This window comes from Patiria miniata, unplaced genomic scaffold (genome assembly GCF_015706575.1).
Source record: "Patiria miniata isolate m_02_andy unplaced genomic scaffold, ASM1570657v1 HiC_scaffold_7, whole genome shotgun sequence".
Classification (NCBI taxonomy): Eukaryota; Metazoa; Echinodermata; class Asteroidea; order Valvatida; family Asterinidae; genus Patiria; species Patiria miniata.
This window is the reverse complement of record NW_024037074.1, coordinates 12,212,358-12,228,367: the sequence shown is the minus strand read 5'-3', so window position 1 is coordinate 12,228,367 and position 16,010 is coordinate 12,212,358. Positions and strand designations below refer to the sequence as shown.

At 44.0% G+C, this 16,010-nt stretch overlaps 4 protein-coding genes across 7 annotated transcripts; 2 read left to right on the top strand and 2 right to left on the bottom strand.

Annotated features, from left to right (window-relative positions):
- The first annotated feature begins 17 nt into the window (after positions 1-17).
- Positions 18-3,230, top strand: LOC119745752 (c-Myc-binding protein-like). Its single transcript, XM_038222334.1, has 4 exons — positions 18-172; positions 694-815; positions 1,454-1,583; positions 2,167-3,230. Exons 1-4 carry the CDS (start codon positions 158-160, stop codon positions 2,209-2,211), a joined length of 312 nt encoding a protein of 103 aa, XP_038078262.1. The 5' UTR covers positions 18-157; the 3' UTR covers positions 2,212-3,230.
- Positions 3,102-6,732, bottom strand: LOC119745751 (DNA-directed RNA polymerases I, II, and III subunit RPABC2-like). The gene is made up of 4 exons (XM_038222333.1): positions 6,626-6,732; positions 5,009-5,072; positions 4,583-4,713; positions 3,102-4,063 (listed from the first exon to the last, which is right to left on the bottom strand). Exons 1-4 carry the CDS (start codon positions 6,652-6,654, stop codon positions 3,898-3,900), a joined length of 390 nt encoding a protein of 129 aa, XP_038078261.1. The 5' UTR covers positions 6,655-6,732; the 3' UTR covers positions 3,102-3,897.
- Positions 6,733-8,979: 2,247 nt separating this feature from the next.
- LOC119718862 (RING finger protein nhl-1-like) lies at positions 8,980-11,602 on the top strand. Its single transcript, XM_038188283.1, has 2 exons — positions 8,980-10,554; positions 10,985-11,602. The coding sequence occupies exons 1-2, from the start codon at positions 8,986-8,988 to the stop codon at positions 11,381-11,383; spliced, it is 1,968 nt and encodes a 655-aa protein (XP_038044211.1). The 5' UTR covers positions 8,980-8,985; the 3' UTR covers positions 11,384-11,602.
- An 88-nt stretch (positions 11,603-11,690) lies between these two features.
- Positions 11,691-15,681, bottom strand: LOC119718863 (branched-chain-amino-acid aminotransferase-like protein 1). Of its 4 annotated transcripts, XM_038188285.1 has the most exons (3): positions 14,652-14,898; positions 12,678-13,672; positions 11,691-12,555 (listed from the first exon to the last, which is right to left on the bottom strand). In XM_038188285.1, the coding sequence occupies exons 1-3, from the start codon at positions 14,790-14,792 to the stop codon at positions 12,543-12,545; spliced, it is 1,149 nt and encodes a 382-aa protein (XP_038044213.1). In that variant the 5' UTR covers positions 14,793-14,898; the 3' UTR covers positions 11,691-12,542. The 4 variants fall into 4 exon arrangements, with proteins under 4 accessions (XP_038044213.1, XP_038044215.1, XP_038044212.1 ...); XM_038188287.1 differs by lacking the exon at positions 14,652-14,898 and adding an exon at positions 15,418-15,681 and having other exon boundaries at positions 11,691-13,672; XM_038188284.1 differs by having other exon boundaries at positions 11,691-13,672.
- Between the last annotated feature and the right edge of the window lie 329 nt (positions 15,682-16,010).

The window sequence follows — 16,010 nt, the reverse complement described above, 5'->3', positions numbered from 1 at the left end:
TCTGAGTAGGACTGATTCCAATCAATTTTCGCACGAAATTTATTTCGCATAGCAACCTGCACGTTAAGCAGAGAGAGTGGTCATTTCTAGAAACTTTTTCACGTCGTTCATTTTGCAAAGCTTTGATTCTTCATCGTAAATTCAGACAGAAACAAACATGACGTCATTCAGGGTACGTTTGTCTTTTACAGAAGGTTTGGAGTTGCATTTTAAAATTAATTTAGGCGGTTGAAATGTTCATGAAGTTTTTCAGTCACAGACTGTTAATAAACAAGGGCGCCCTCTACTGGTTAACAATTTTTTTTTAATGATTTCCAATAATTATGTTTCCACCTTTTGCCAGCTTTTGGAAAAAAATAATAACCTCAAATAAGCCATGTTTTGCAAATAATGAACAGAAATTTTCCAAGAAAAATGCTTTTAAAAATTGAAAACTTAAAAGTTAAATCTTGACTCCTTCACTGTCCCCTGTCTCACAAATCCTGTTCCCGTTTTGAAATTTAGGTGAGCTGTATCAAATTTCATTAAGAACATAGATTAAATGATGTAAGGATTGAAATATTCATAATGGCACAGTTTTTTAACAGACACAGTTTGGAGTTGGGCCCTTCAAAAATGTTAAACTTGCATGGAAATTTTTCATTTTGTGCATAACCTTGTGTTATTTCTCACCTACATTTATTCATGCTGCAGCCTGCAGATTCCAAGCGTGAAGAGTACAGGAAGTACCTGGAGAAGGCTGGAGTGTTGGACTCTCTCACTAAGATCCTCGTCTCGCTGTACGAAGAACCCGAGAAGCCCAACAATGCACTAGAGTATCCTTTGAAAATTGCTTCTTCCGCAGGTAGAATGTCTAGTCCAGCTGAATGAGTTATGTCGTTTTAACCCTTCTTTTACTTTTGATGCTTTCCTTCAATTGGCCCTTCAATCCATCCTGGTCAGTCTAGATCTTAACTTGGGATCAGCCAGCAAATTCATCAACTACCACTGTATGGAGGGCACAATAAATTCCACTGGAGAGCCAGTAACTGGCAAATGAGAACTGAACTTTGTATCTTCAGGACTCCGAGAGTTGACAGAAATTTCACAAGTTGGCAGTTCAGGAGGAGAAAAGTTATAGTCTTTAATATTGTGATTTTATAACATTTTATATTAAAGGTCTCAAAGCGCTTCACAATTATAACCCCATTTCATCATCGAGATCAGCGCAATCCTGTCTCTACCTTCACAGGTACCCATTTATACTCCCGAGTGGAGAGAGTAGTAAAGTGTCTTGCCCAAGAACACAAGCCCCATGTTTCCTGTCAGGGTTTGAACCGACTCACCATTGTACATGAATCAAACACCGTAGCTATTGGGCCACGGCACTTCATGTTGAGTGCAAGTTAAGACTTATGTGAATGATTTATTGACCAAATTGGTAGGATGTTTCCTTGACTTAACTGACTTCCAGTTTCCTCAAGCAGCATCTGAACGTAGCCGGCCCAGAGACGGCCGACGTGGAGGCATTGAGACTACAGGTCAGTGAGCTGCAACAGAAGGTGGAGCAACTGCAAGATGAGAATAAGGAACTCAGGGCGAAGGTGAGAGATGCAAGCCAATGACCTCCAAGAACAAAATAAACTGGTGCATTTATTTATGTGATATAAATAAAGTCTGTCACAAGCCAATATGGCCCATCAGGGTGGTGTTTATCTCTGATTTCAGTGGCATGAAAAAAATGAGAATACTTCTATTTCCCCCCTGGATGGGATGCTAGTGCCCCTGACCCTCTGATCACGAGTCATGAATCCTAACAAGGCCACACTCCCCCATATATGATAAATGGATATAAACACATTGTGAGTTTCAAGTGAGCTTATCAACTATTATACAAGTTAAAATGTGGTGGCTTTTTCCCAAAAGTCAGTCATTTAAAATAGTAGGCTTTCCTTTCCTGTAGATTGAGTAGAACAATCATCTAGTTGCTTCTTCAGAGTTCTAAAATCGACAATCCTTCAAAAGTAGACCATTGCAACCTTCATAATTTGATTTCTAGACCAAGTACACCTGTGAATCAGTCAATGCAAGGAGCCAGCAGAGCGCATAGTGTTTGATAATTGTTCTGAAACAAAGCAAACCTTTTGTGGATGCTTTTGTAACTTCTTAATCTTTTCTTCCTTCCAGTTACAGCAAGAGAACCCAGATGAGGGCCAGGGCTCCGAGAGCTAGATCGCGTCAAGGAAGCCTCTCAACCAACTTATCCCATTAAGTGCCAGATTCCATCGATACGCTTAGCAGATGAAATAGCTCATGATGTTCACATAGAAAGGGTTGCTGGTATTTCACAAGTTTTCTGCTAAGCATTTTTGTAATTTTTTTCTTTGGAATGAACCCCAAGTAAGCATCAATACTGTACTTGAGTGATCTGTGAAAACAAAAGCATATTTGCTTTTTAATCTTTGCCATTTCCAAGGCCCAATCGGTCAATCTGTACAGTACCAGGACCGATCTAATCGCCAAAAAGTGCCCAATCTCAATCACAAGGAAAATTGGATGGCACCGAATGTATTCACATGGCACCCTAGGGATAAAACTTTAAAAGTTTTTATTCAGTTTTGGCAAAATAGTTCCTCGTCACTGAAGTTTTAGTTAGTGGTCTTCCATCTGAAAACATGTAACAATACAAGTACCAAATCTATGTGTAAATCTCACCTTTTCATATCTGTAGATTTTACTTTATCTTCACTCAAAAGTTGTAAACAAAAGCTGATTTTTGTCATCCCCAATGGAGGTGTATTTTCCTTTACTTTTCAAAAGTTTCAGTTTCTTCAGTGTGGATACATTGTCCTGTTGCATTTCATGATTATGATGTGTATATAATTTGTGTATATTTAAAAGAATTGAGTTCATGTAGAAGAAAAAAGTTTGTTGGATCTCATAATGATTCATAGGCTATTTGTGCTGTTTCAAAATTATTTTTAAGATTTGTGTAAAACAAGAAAACAATCTTTCAGATGCAGCTCCGATATAACTTGAGCAAAACCACAATTCTGAAGTAACTTATTAAACTTCATCACAGATCCTTTTAAGGTAGATGTTATTTTCCCCATATTGTTTTTGCAGATTATCTATCACCTTACAAGCTTCATTAACCAGTATGACTAATTTAGAATACTGAACATTCTGTGTGTTAAAAACCTTTTCCCGTGTGTGTGTATTAAAAAAAAGATAAATTATATCCACAATAACAGGCTTTGAAATTTGTTTGATTTTTGTACAAATTTTTTAATTGGGAAAGCTGATCACAAGACAATTCACGATTAAAACTAAAACTACCACAATGGCATGTTTTTCCTACATTAAAAGGGTAGTGTGGTTGGACAGAAGCCGATTTTGAAGAACCGAGGGGAAAGTTGTAAAGAACATTCATCAGTCGAACTATGTACAGGGTTGGTCTGGAAGCTTGGTGGTGGACGATTCTTTTTATCATCAGTTTGGCAGGGACAAAAGTTACAAATCAACAAAACTGAGAAGTCGGCTTTGCAGACAAGTTTAAGGGCCGTTAAAATGTGAACACGTCAATACTGCAAAGAGACACATCAAGTTGCAGCAGGTGACGTGACCCAGACAAAAGAACAAGCCGACTATTTCTACCACATCTGCTCACTTTTAACACCACCTGTTGTTTTTTGTAATGGAAACACACCAACAGAGTCCAACACCACTAATCGTGTGGTGCTCTCTCACTCAAATGGTCTTGATCACTCATCAGCACTTGTATAACACTGTAATAATCCTTCATGAATTCATGAAACCATACCATGCTGGGGAAGTTCAAAGGTCACAGGCTAGGTGGTTTGGGGTGGTGCAGGGTTAAAAATTATTTCTTTTTAAATTAAATCTATGGAGTCGGTGCTAAGACGTGTCAATGATCAGGTCTTCAATCCCCCAGTCTTCGTAGCTTCCATCTGGCAGGTAGCGTCGGATGATGATGGGAATCTTCCCGGCTTTGAGTTCCTTCATGGCAATCTGTAAGGGGTCTGTCTCGCCTTCAAGCTCCACCATGACTGGTGCATTCATCCTGGAAAAGGAAATTGATAGAAGAGTGCCTGATAATTGATTTTGTACCCCAAAAACTTGTCCGATACGAAACAAATCAAATCTGAAAGAGTACAGCTATCAAAGACCAGTGTTGTAGTCGAGTCCATCACAAGTCCTTCCACAAGTCTAGTCCCAAGTAAGGGGACGAACAATGACAAAGGAATGATTTTGTAACAGCTCATTTGAATAGTGACTTGACTTGAGACTGAAAGACTTTTGATCAATGGCCTTGTGATGAACTTGTGGGGAATTGTGATGGACTCGACTGCAACACTGTCAAAAACACAAACTCTAGAACGAGTAAAGAGTGATTGAAAAAAAGTGTGTTGGTGCAGGACAAAACCCATTTATAAAAAACAATACTTTGCCAATTTGAACTAGACTTAAATGTGTCAGTAAAGGAATAAGTCAGTCAGGGAGTCGGTCTGTCGGCCAGTCAGTTAGTGACTCAGTTAGGATGGCCCTTTTTGGGTCCAGCATAAACGATAGTTGTACATACGCTATTTGCAGTGCCCGTGTGCCAAGCACCCTGGCCCGTTCATATTTGGTCATGTAAGGGGTGGTAATCCTTGCCATCTGTTGCTGTCCCTCTCCTGCTGGTAAAACCTCGATGTTCTCCGCTCCTTCCTCCTGATATTGAACAACAAATAAAATAGTAATTTTCAACTCAAGCTAGTACGACACAATCAAGGGGTACGTAATCAGTTTACAGTCATCCTCATGGAAGCGTTTGAGAGGAATGGGATTGATCTCCATTTCAAAGATTTCTCAAAGACAGATCTGAAGACAGACCAATGTTTTGGTTTCAAATCTAAGTTTGGGTCAATTTTGTTTGTGCAACTGGTAATCGATTTTATCAAAGTTTCTTTGGATTTTTTTTTAAATTCTAAATCTTGAAGCTTTATCCATTGCCTTCTGATTTTACCTCGACATCTTGCATATCCTCCAAGGGTTCATCGTCCACATCATCCTCAAAGCCATCATCGAAACTATCATAGAATGAGAAAATGAAACTCATTAGTCCTAGTTAAATCATGTAAATAATTGTCATTGTGTTAGGCCTAATGCAAGAAAGCCATAATTTACATGTACTGCCTACTTAATGGCACATGACATGGGAAGTAAAAAAAGAGGAAATCAGCTGATCCGAGGAAAGTTGCATGCCTGACTAGAAGAGCAGTTTTTGTAGGCTGACTAGTGTACACCGAACTTCGGTACAACTATAGAATGCAGGGCCACTTTACTCTACATCCGCGCCTCCGTACGGCTGCGTGGAGGCGTGGAACCGCAGTCGACCTACCTCTGAAAATCGATCGTGGAGTCGTGGAGCCGCAGAGAATTGCGCCCTCTATCGGTGCGCGTCTCTGCGACTCCGCGACTCCGCGCCTCCACCACTGAGAGACAGTGCCCCGTCGCCCTCCCCCCCCCTTCCTAATTTGCGCGCCCAATTAAAGCGACTCTGCGACTCCGCGCCTCCAGACAGTGCCCCGTCGCCCTCCCCCCCCTTCCTAATTGGCCCGCCCAATTAAAGTGACTCTGCGACTCCCCGACTCCGCGCCTCCGCGACTCCAGACAGTGCCCCGTCGCCCCCCCCTTCCTAATTGGCCCGCCCAATTAAAGTGACTCTGCGACTCCCCGACTCCGCGCCTCCGCGACTCCAGACAGTGCCCCGTCGCCCTCCCCCCCCTTCCTAATTGGCCCGCCCAATTAAAGTGACTCTGCGACTCCCCGACTCCGCGCCTCCGCGACTCCAGACAGTGCCCCGTCGCCCTCCCCCCCCCTTCCTAATTGGCCCGCCCAATTAAAGTGACTCTGCGACTCCCCGACTCCGCGCCTCCGCGACTCCAGACAGTGCCCTGTCGCCCTCCTCCCTTCCTAATTGGCCCGCCCATTTAAAATGGATATGGATGCTTCGTTCTCAAAAAGATTCCGCCGAGAATTGCGCCCTCTATCGGTGCGCGTCTCTGCGACTCCGCGCCTCCGCCACTGCGGCCACTCCAGTGCCCCGCGTCTCCGCGATTCTGCGACTCCAAGACTCCGCGCCTCCGCCGCTCCAGACAGTGCCCCCAACACATTTACAAGCACGTCCTCCCTTTCGATCCTTCATGAGAAGCTTTGAAGACAAGTGCAGTGCATTCCTTCGCTGTACTTAGCACTTTTTTGCAGGTTTGCATATCTATTACTCCTATTCCATCCACGCCTCCAGGCAAAATAAAAAACCTTGCTTCGGCGTGGCCCTGCATTCTATAGTTGCTCCCGAACTTCGTGTACACAGGCACTACGAACTACATGTACACATGACAAATGAATGAATTATGCACCAATAATGCGCACCAAGTGCATTGCGCTTTGCATGCAAAACGAAGTTCCGAACTGTCCTGTAGCCGTCTGTCCTAGTCAAGTTCTACGGCCCTTTATTTCTGATAATAAATGCATTTATATTCTTCCGAACAGAACACAAACATTTTAAAATAAGTACTCCCATGAAAGATAAAATCATTTTCTACAAAAGAAAGTAAAAATGTCTTTTTAGGGCACTTACTTGTCGACGTCTCCGTCTTCGTCTGCCATGCTGAATTCGCTGGTCAACGCGGAATAGCGCCCTCAAGTGTCCATATTATCCTCAACGTTTAAGTACAGTGCTCTTGTTGAAATTCAGTTGAAATTAATTTTAAAAAGGCTAGATTTTCAAGTTGTCTGTACTTTACTGTCTGGAATATTATAGTTTGAAACATGTTGTAAAATCACATCCTATGACTTCCTTTGGGGGAAAAAATCCAGAAAACAAGGACATAGGCATATCATGCATGTTTTATGCACTCTTGAATCTTTACTTGTCCTACCTAGGGGGCACTGTGTTGAGCAATCAATTGCGAACCGTTCGTTTCTATTATGTAGATCAATGTTTTGTCATCAATGAGTATCAGGCATATCGGCAGTGCGCGCCCTGACACGTTCTCTTTTCAAAAAAATTAGAGCAGCATAACTTCATCTTAAGCAAGGACTTCTTCAGAGGCAAATACATTTGCCTCTGAAGAAGTCCTTGCTAAAAATGAAATAAAAGGCCGCTCTAATTTTTCGATTTGTATATCCCAGGTTTATCCAGTCACTGAGCAGTTTGCAGCAGTTTTATTCTTTTTAGTGTTTTCTTTTATTATAAAACTGGAGGGGTATTTGCATTGAGCTCACAACAACGAGGTTAAAGGTCAAAGAATCGACCCTTAACCAAGGAAACGAAACATAATTTTAAGAGGACTGAGGCTGTAAACCGGGTCCACAGTTCTTCTATATTATTATTATCACCGATATTGCCGCATTCAAATACACTACTAGATGGTCCTTTGAAAAATATAGGCTAAGATAAAAACTATACAATCTGACTCATCATAATGCAAAACACATGTAAAATCCAATATCGAATGAGACACATTTTTTGCTGCCATCCATAAAAAAACGCCCGCGGCAGCTAATATGTGTTAGTTGCATCGATCGCTTTATATCATGCGATGATGAAAAATTAATAACGATTGTAGATGCATTTGACCTTGGTCCAGCGGGTTAATCTTATGAACAATAGCGACACAGATGTGTGTCGGGCGCGTCTATTGTTTCCCGTTGTGTGTGCATTGTCAGTGAGCAGACATCTAAAAAATAACGACGATCTATGTGCGTGTCTAACTCTTCGTTTTCCTCCAGTACATCAGATGCATTGACGGACAAACCGTCCTGTACTGACAATTATCTACGCTGATTGGTAAATATGGTCCTTACAACTGTCACATTTTTGTGCATGAACATTTTTCATGTGCAAGACAGAGGTGCCTAAGTAGGCCACCAGTGTTGTTTATATCCGACCTAAACGCACGGTCGAGCTTCAGTCAGTCTCTCTGGGCGTGGCATTTACGACCTACAGGTAAGACAAGGCGCCAATTTAATGTAGCTGCTTAGAACAGAACACAATTGCTAAGCATTAATATTTTGCCAGCCAGAGTGTCATTCGATGTAGACTGGTTGCTAGTGACTGCAGCTGGTTCTGTCGATTCTCGCTTATAGGACTTTTCTGGTAGTTTTGTACAATCAGCCGAAGCCACTAGAATTTTACCGACCGAAGCCATGACTTGTCAAATAAATGATGTAACTCTATTAAATTCATAACATGGAATTTGAGTCGGGATGATGCAAATTCAGTATCGGGTTTTGCCCTACAGGCGTATTCATACATCAATCTATGCTCAGTTTTGCCCACGATCGAATGACTGCACCAAGACGTTTTCAATTTTGAATTGGTATCTCTATTCAGTCTTCTATCCCTCCCCTTTACCCCACACGACCTGCCTTGCATGGCGTTCTTGTCATTGGTACGTGACGTGCACTTGATATGCCATGCATTAACCAAACGCTCGCAATAACTTTATGCAGATATGTTGATGAAAATAATTAATTAAATGCACCTGCTCTGAGTGGCTATTATAACAATGTGAACAGAAATCACTACGGCATTGGGATGCATTACTTGCGATTGTTAATTTGTCGGAGAAAAATCGATATTTTTGACAGCGCAATAATCCACCTGTTTCCATTTTCGAGTAGACAATGTTAAGTGCTGATCAATTTTACTGTCTACTCACAATTCAGTGTTGATACAGAAAGGTGCGGTTTTTTGCAGTGAATGCCATTCGAATGAAACGCTTTTGTTATTAAATACATGTATGCTTAAAAAAGGTAGTGTATTATTTTGTCTTCGGTGTTGAAACCTGCATCATGACAGCTGGGGCGGCTCTTGCAGCAATCTCATCAAGTGTATATGTACCACCAGACATCATCAAATATGCCTAGAAAAAAATAAGTGATTAAATCCTTTTGCTCTGCATGTTGTGATTAGATCGCCCACAGAGAGCTAAGATGAGTTCGCCCGATTTCATCCACGTCATGCAGGAAGGCCTAACCCGACTCCTCCAATGCGGCATATGCCAGGAGCGATTCAAGGCGCCCAGAGTCCTTCCCTGCCATCACACCTTCTGCTCCGACTGCATGGAGAGGCAGACCAGCTCTGGGGAGATCGTGTGCCCGGAATGCATCACCAGCCACCAACTCCCGGCACTGGGAGTACGGAGCTTCGCCGACGATTCAAGAATCGCTTCCTTGCTGGAGCTCCAAGAGCGCTGGCAGCTTGGTTTCCATCAGGAGAGCCGGGCTGGAGCTGGGACCAAGGAGATGAACTCCTTGAAGACGGAATTCCACAAGCTCAGAGCCAGTGTGGAGGATTTCAACAGGTGCACGGACCTGTGGGAGCGTGTCCAGCAATCTGCCGAAGAAGACTTAGTTGGGATGAGCAATGGCAAACAGATAGACGGAGCGTTGAGGCTCCTGCGCAAAAGACGACGCCTGTTGCATCAGAAGCTAGATGAGTTCTTAAGGGAGGAGACTGCGTCAGTTCAGTCAAGGGTCAAGTGCGAGTTTACTCGGGCAAGCGAATATTGCTCCTTCGTGGAAGGCAGGCTCAAGAATTTCGAGAAGCAGCCTGCTATCACTGAGCTGAATCACATGAGGGGGCAGTGTGTTGCCATCTTACAGCAGACCAGCGGGTTGCTGAGCACAATTTGCGAACAGACTGCCAAGATGCCTTTGAAGATCGTCAAGGCGAGTGATGATATCAAGAGCCCTGTGCCGAGAGCTTTTTATGGCGTCGACGTTGGCGTGCAGGTATCCACAGACGATGACTTGGCGCGAAAGTTGGACCGCACGCACAGCCTTCCTCCTATCGGCTACGTGCCGCCCCTGCGATCTCGCAGAAACTCGAGCGACAGTGACTCCACCATTTGCAGCAGGAAGAGTATATTCGATTTGTACGGCGGAAGGGTCATCATGAACCGCAGCAACAGCGACAGCTTGACACTGAAGAAGCCGCGGGGGTACGGAGATATCCACAAGATGAAGGTGTTCGGCAGGAGCTGGTTCCAAGGCGGGAAGAAGCGATCGATTCTAGGTCCGGCCGGCGTGGCGGTGGTCCGAGATAGTCTGGTCGCCGTCACGGACACAGCCAACGGTTGCGTTCGGTTGTGCACGTCATCGGGTCTGTCCCCAAGACGGGTACTAACGCACGATGGCATCTTCACCAACTTTGGCAACCCACAAGCCATCTGCGTGGACCTCCCGCAACGTCATCTTTACGTCACCGACAAGGACAACGCATGCGTAGTGGCCCTTGACATTGACACTGGAGAGGATGTCAATACTATCACGTGTGCGGGGCATCGACCAATTGGCGTCGCCCTTGACTCCGACTCGGACACCTTGTATATCTGCTGTGAAGAGACGCATGCGGTGGTCATGTACCGGACGGATGGTACCCTCGTGGGGCAGATCGGGGAGAGGGGACGAGAACCCGGTCAGTTCCTGTACCCGCATTCCCTGGCCATCAGCCCCGATAACCGTCTCTGGGTGACCGACACCAATAACAACCGTATTCAGGTATGAAAACAAACTTGGGGAATGAACAAGATTAGGCTTTAATTGCTTGTCGGGCTCGAGACGAAAGTCTCAGGACTTTATAATTCTCAGAGATTCAGTCAGTCAGACTGGCACTTCGGGCTCACAAAAAATGGCAACTCGCCGGTCACAACGAAGTCCAATTTTAAGACTGCGATGACAATATACATGTAGTTTAAAGAGGTAAATACTGATGGACTTTCGAGAGATGGCAAGACTATCTTTAATTTAAAAATGCATTTGACGTGTCACACCAACACTTTCAGCTTATATTTCTGTACAGATCGAGTTAGCTTTTGTGAGCAGTTTCTGTGGACCCGAGGACAACTGTACAAGTCCAGTACTCATAATCATATCGTGATGCATTACAGAATATGGAAGAGTACTTCATTTCTCTTTTTCCCCACTGCAGGTTTTCACCCTTGCCGGTAAGTTTGTTAAGACCGTTGGCGCCCGTGGCAGCGGCCTGGGCCAGCTCAACCACCCGAAGGGCCTCACCATCGACGACCGCGGCTTCGTCATGGTAGCCGACACGGGCAACCAGCGCGTCCAGATCTTCGACTCCACGGGGAAATCGCTGCTGGTCTTCGGCCGTGAAGACGGCACGTCCGCCCCGTCGATGGGCGGGCTCAGTCCGCTGAAACCTAGCACGAGTGGTGGTGGTGGTTCTACCAAGGTTTCCCGACACCAGGGCGTAGCGGGGCCTGTCGGTGTGGCCTCCACGGGTTCTCAAGGGGTGAGGGGGAAGGTGTTTGTGAGCTACCAGGGGGACCCGAGGATCGTTGCGTACTTGGTGCAGTACCAAAGATAGATGGGGTCATTCTGCACAGAAGAGCGCAGCTAAAACGAACCGATAGAGTCGGTTACCATTCTCAAACAAACACTTGAACCTCTGCCTGTCTGCAAATGCATCTCAAAGAGAAATCCGATCTCGTACAAAAAAAGAAGAAGTAAAGTTAGCGAGGAAGTTAAGTCTTGGAGCTTTTAAGTACAAGAACTCGTAGGTGAGGCCTTGTGACAATCAGTGCAATTATGTACATTTGGTTTTCAGTTTGGACAACTGTGTTCGAGTTCCTTAATTGCCAGGAATAAAATGTAATCTACATACAAAAGTAATATCATGGTTATTATTATATCTGCTTCTTTTATACCATAATCTTCACCACTTGTGCCTTAGAACTATTGCATATCTTACTTCCATACAATTATTAATGCGTTTCATTTACTCTCTTACCAATATACAGTACTGCACTTCAACTTTAAATAAGTTTCAGATTTACTTCTGCGTGAGGTAGTACATCAGTAGAAGTATCACAAATTCCAAATTAAATAAGATTCTGAAAAAAAAATTATTGCAGCTTTAAAAACTCAATTTCAGCTAAAGTATAAATTTTGATTTTCGTGCAGCTTATTTTGGTCAGTGCATAAATCACATTAGTTTCAGAAGCATTTTAATTAAATGTATAATTTACATTGTTTTTCACGCGTTGGATATTGATTCCCAACCTGGGGCACTTCACGTTTTTGGAAGTGTCTTAAAATGTAGTTTGCGTTAAAACCTCATGCAAGCATACCCATCACAGAGTTTCCATTTTAACGTCAATGCAGAATTTGTTCTACACAAGATTTAACAAGTCCCTGCCATATGTGGTGGCCACGAAATAAAGTTCACCTTATTGTTCTCTCCAGTACTGGTTTTCTCCAATGGTTTGCTGCTCGTTTCTGGTCCGTTGATTAAAAATAATCGGAAGCGCGCGTAACATGCTAAAATCCCTTAAACATCCCGGATCCCGTATTGCAAGTCAGAACATTGCACACTTTCACTCTACCACTTTCTAATATTTTGTGCACACTCAGTGTCATTCGAGCACGCTGGTTGCGCTTATTCCTATGGCGCCGCCTCAGCTACGTCCGTCATGATACCGCCATCTCACCAAAATATTCAGTCATAATCCAAAATCCGACGACTTTCACCTTTGCTGCCTGAAAATAGAAAACAAAAATTTGTCACACGGTGCAATTGTAGATCTCATAAGAAAACTGAAGCTCAAATGACATTCGCCACGGTGTAAAGTGCAACTTTTGTGAATGGAACCGATACGCACTGGTTGTTGGTTTGTGGCGGGGATCCGTTACTCATTGACGGGACACCGTTGGGCACAGCAGGGTTTGGAGATGGTTTGACATGCACATAGGGGTTTGGAGTCCGTGTCTTCAGGCGCAGCGCGTACATCTTCTCGTAGTAGCCGATACTTGCTTTGGTTGCTTCCAAGACCTCGGGCGTGACGCGGCTCAGGTCGATGGGCTTCTCCACGTGCCGCTCCAGGCCGGCCGTCCGGAAGGCGCGGTCGTACTGCCCGATGATCTTGTTGATGATCATGAGCCGGGTGGAGTAGATCCACGTCCGCTTCTCCTCTTTGATGGGCCGCCACTTGTTCATAGAGGGGGAGAAAGGGATGCCTACGGCGTTGCAGTAGGCGCACAGCACGCCCAGTGGATCCTGCAAAAGATCGTCCGCGTCGATGATGATTGGCTCCTGGCCAAGATCGTTGGTCACGTGCTCAAAGAGGTCGAACATCTCTTTGTAGACTAACCCCTTAGGGAGGACCTGGCTGAGTTTCAGATCCAGAAAAGTCCTGGCGAAGTATCTCTTCACTAGGGTGTTCATTGAGAGGAAAACTCGTGCTGGGTGTCTGATCAGGAAAGTGTGCCGGTAGCCGGCCGGTAGCTTATCGAACTTTCCCTCCACCGAATAAGCCAGCTCCTTGCAGAAGAAAATCTCCTTCTTGGGAGGGGCGCGAGCCTCCATGATTTTCTGAACCCAGGCATAGGTGTAGTGTGGATCCCTGACTACGGATTCTAACACCGGGATCTTGATCTGGTTCTCGGGCCCCAAGTGGCAGGCCGCGGTGTACAGCTCGTGGCAGACCTGGACCCGGTCGCCCAAGGCACTGATGCAACGCTCGAAGGCGGTGGAGAGGGAGCGTGGCGGTGCCCAGAGCAGGACCCGTGTGGTCTGGGGTCTGGGTTGGGCTACCTTGGCCATCGTGGTGTTTGATGGGTCCGTCAGATTGTAAAGCACATAGCTTTGATGGTTATTCTGAAAGAGAACAGAAATGATGAACAAAATTTGACAAAACCTGACTGAAATTTCAACTTCACGACAGCACACGCAAACCAGAAGCAACCACTAGCAAATACATGTAAATAATTATGATATTTATCTCGACATCATAACACATAGCTTGGATGGTCATTCTGAAAGGGCGCAGAGACGTTAGTTATAATTTTAAAATAACAAACTTAAATCTCAACTTCACGGAAGCACACACAAACCAGAGGCAATCCCTGCCACAATTTTACCGTCGACACAATGACAAACTTTGCGTCCTCCAAAATGGCACCTATTTCTTTCCAGCTGGCTGGCGCAAGATAATTTATACAGCAAAGAATCACTAAACTCTTGTAATCTTGAGCACATAGGCATAACATTGCTGTAAACCATTAAAAAGCACCAACCTTTTGGAGTCTACTAACGCGCATTGTCTCAAAGAACAATCACACCGTTTTGACTGGGCCAAAGGAATCCGACAACTGAATACTAACATGCTATATGTACAGCATCACGAAGACACGAACTTATCACTCGACCTCATCGCATCACAACTTTACAAGGGGTGTTCATCTACCCCATAATCATGTACCAATGGTCAAGAGATGTGGGTCCATTCACTCTTGACCCTCAAACAGGGTTAATAAACTTTTAACGCCCCGTCTAAAGTATTGTGACATAGGCCTACGTTCATTGGAACTAGCCAACCGAACAAAAACCCATTTCTGGCACTCCAAGTCGGGACAAAACCGCTCGTTGAGTATAAAGGCCGGTATAATTCTCTCTGTATAGCTAAAATGTGGCCGGTATATAAAGGCTGAAGTTTTCGTAGCAACATCTCACCAGATGCAGTGAAGAAAGACATCACACAGCAATGATTCATAAGCTGTAACGTTCCAGACATAACAAGTGTTGCATAATGCAACTAAACCTCACAACTCTCAAGGCGTGATTAAGGACAACTTACTTTCTCCAGGTTCTCCACTGCAACACACAGGCGGAACAAAGGACTGATAATCACCCGAATCAAGAGTTCTCCTACCAAGACGACGAGCCAATACAAGGCCATCTTTGGAACTCTAAACATCTCATTGGTGGACATCAGCATCACTCCGTTTTTATATCCATGTCATAGAGTTTTCCTCTTTATTGAACATTATATAACATCATTACTAGAAAATCTCGACTGTATAATCATTTTACTTAGAAGAATCTGTTCATAATTCAGTAGAAAAACTCAAGCGAAGGCAGCCGATCAAATTAAAATGCATTGCATGTGCTAAACGTTGTGGAAAACTGCACGATAGAATACGCACGACGATGTTCTGTATCCATGCACGCGCGCGTGGTGGACGCAGGCCTCCCATAATCAGTAACATATCGCGTATCGCGTCAACGCAGCTTGTGAAATATTGTCCAATTACATGATATACAAATGGACGCGGAATGCGCAACATCTGAGACAAACAAAACTACATACAAAAATTCCATTGTCTAAAGGGCGTGGCTAACTCGCAAACGGCGATAGGCTTTCCAAAGCAAAGATCAAAGCAGCTTTTTTTTTTAATTGAGAGAAAATAATTGAAAATCGTCTGAAAAATATGCCGACAGGGCCAAGACAAGAGCAAGAACGTACCGACCTGACTTACCGTAATGCCTCGCGTGTATGGGCCAATACATTAATCACAGGTTATTTAATAACATACATTCACTATAATCAAATAAAAGCTTACCTTAAAATAAAAATCAAATTTCAAGCTGTGTTTTGAATACTATCAACTGGCGTAAGCACCGTTTTACAGTCGTGTCACTACCACTCGATGTCTTGTCTTGAAATGAAGACTTGACAAATACTGCATATTGAAGACAAATTACATGTACATTCTGAAACGCGTCGCCGATTACATGTATAATCACTGTCGAGCCATAAAGGCTTAAAAACAATGCGAGGGATTCTGTGTAGTTCTTGAGGGTACCGGTACATGTTTACGAAAGATTCGCACGAGCGCCTTATATAGGTAGTGTTATTTGAACCACGATGTAGGCCTACATACATGTACAAAATAACATCACAAAAATTAACAACCTGGAACGATATGCGAAATGAAAAGGAATGATGAAAAGGAATCAGTGAACGCCCGTGATATAAAAAAGTGACGTCACGTGCGGGCAAGGATTTCTGATTTGTGCAGGTTTTTGGAAAATAATTGTACTGGTTGCAAGTGCGGGGCCGATGGTCTTCGTGACTAATCGTCCATAAAATAAACTTTGGAAGATTTTTTTCCCAAAATCATATGATCTTATCTAAATTGTCCAGAACTGGTAG

Bases quoted from the DNA above. Each gene is read 5' to 3' on its own strand.
- LOC119745751 (XM_038222333.1), bottom strand. From the start codon at position 6,654: ATGGCAGACGAAGACGGAGACGTCGACAA. The intron at 5,073-6,625 runs GTAAGTGCCCTA...ATTCTATGATAG, and splicing joins GAAGACGGAGACGTCGACAA to TTTCGATGATGGCTTTGAGG. The intron at 4,064-4,582 runs GTATGTACAACT...TTCCTTTTCCAG, and splicing joins ACACGGGCACTGCAAATAGC to GATGAATGCACCAGTCATGG.
- LOC119718863 (XM_038188284.1), bottom strand. From the start codon at position 14,792: ATGCTGATGTCCACCAATGAGATGTTTAGAGTTCCAAAGATGGCCTTG. The intron at 13,673-14,651 runs GTAAGTTGTCCT...GTTCTCTTTCAG, and splicing joins CAGTGGAGAACCTGGAGAAA to AATAACCATCAAAGCTATGT.
- LOC119718862 (XM_038188283.1), top strand. From the start codon at position 8,986: ATGAGTTCGCCCGATTTCATCCACGTCATGCAGGAAGGCCTAACCCGA. The intron at 10,555-10,984 runs GTATGAAAACAA...TCCCCACTGCAG, and splicing joins CCAATAACAACCGTATTCAG to GTTTTCACCCTTGCCGGTAA.
- LOC119745752 (XM_038222334.1), top strand. The intron at 816-1,453 runs GTATCCTTTGAA...ACTGACTTCCAG, and splicing joins AAGCCCAACAATGCACTAGA to TTTCCTCAAGCAGCATCTGA. The intron at 1,584-2,166 runs GTGAGAGATGCA...TCTTCCTTCCAG, and splicing joins ATAAGGAACTCAGGGCGAAG to TTACAGCAAGAGAACCCAGA.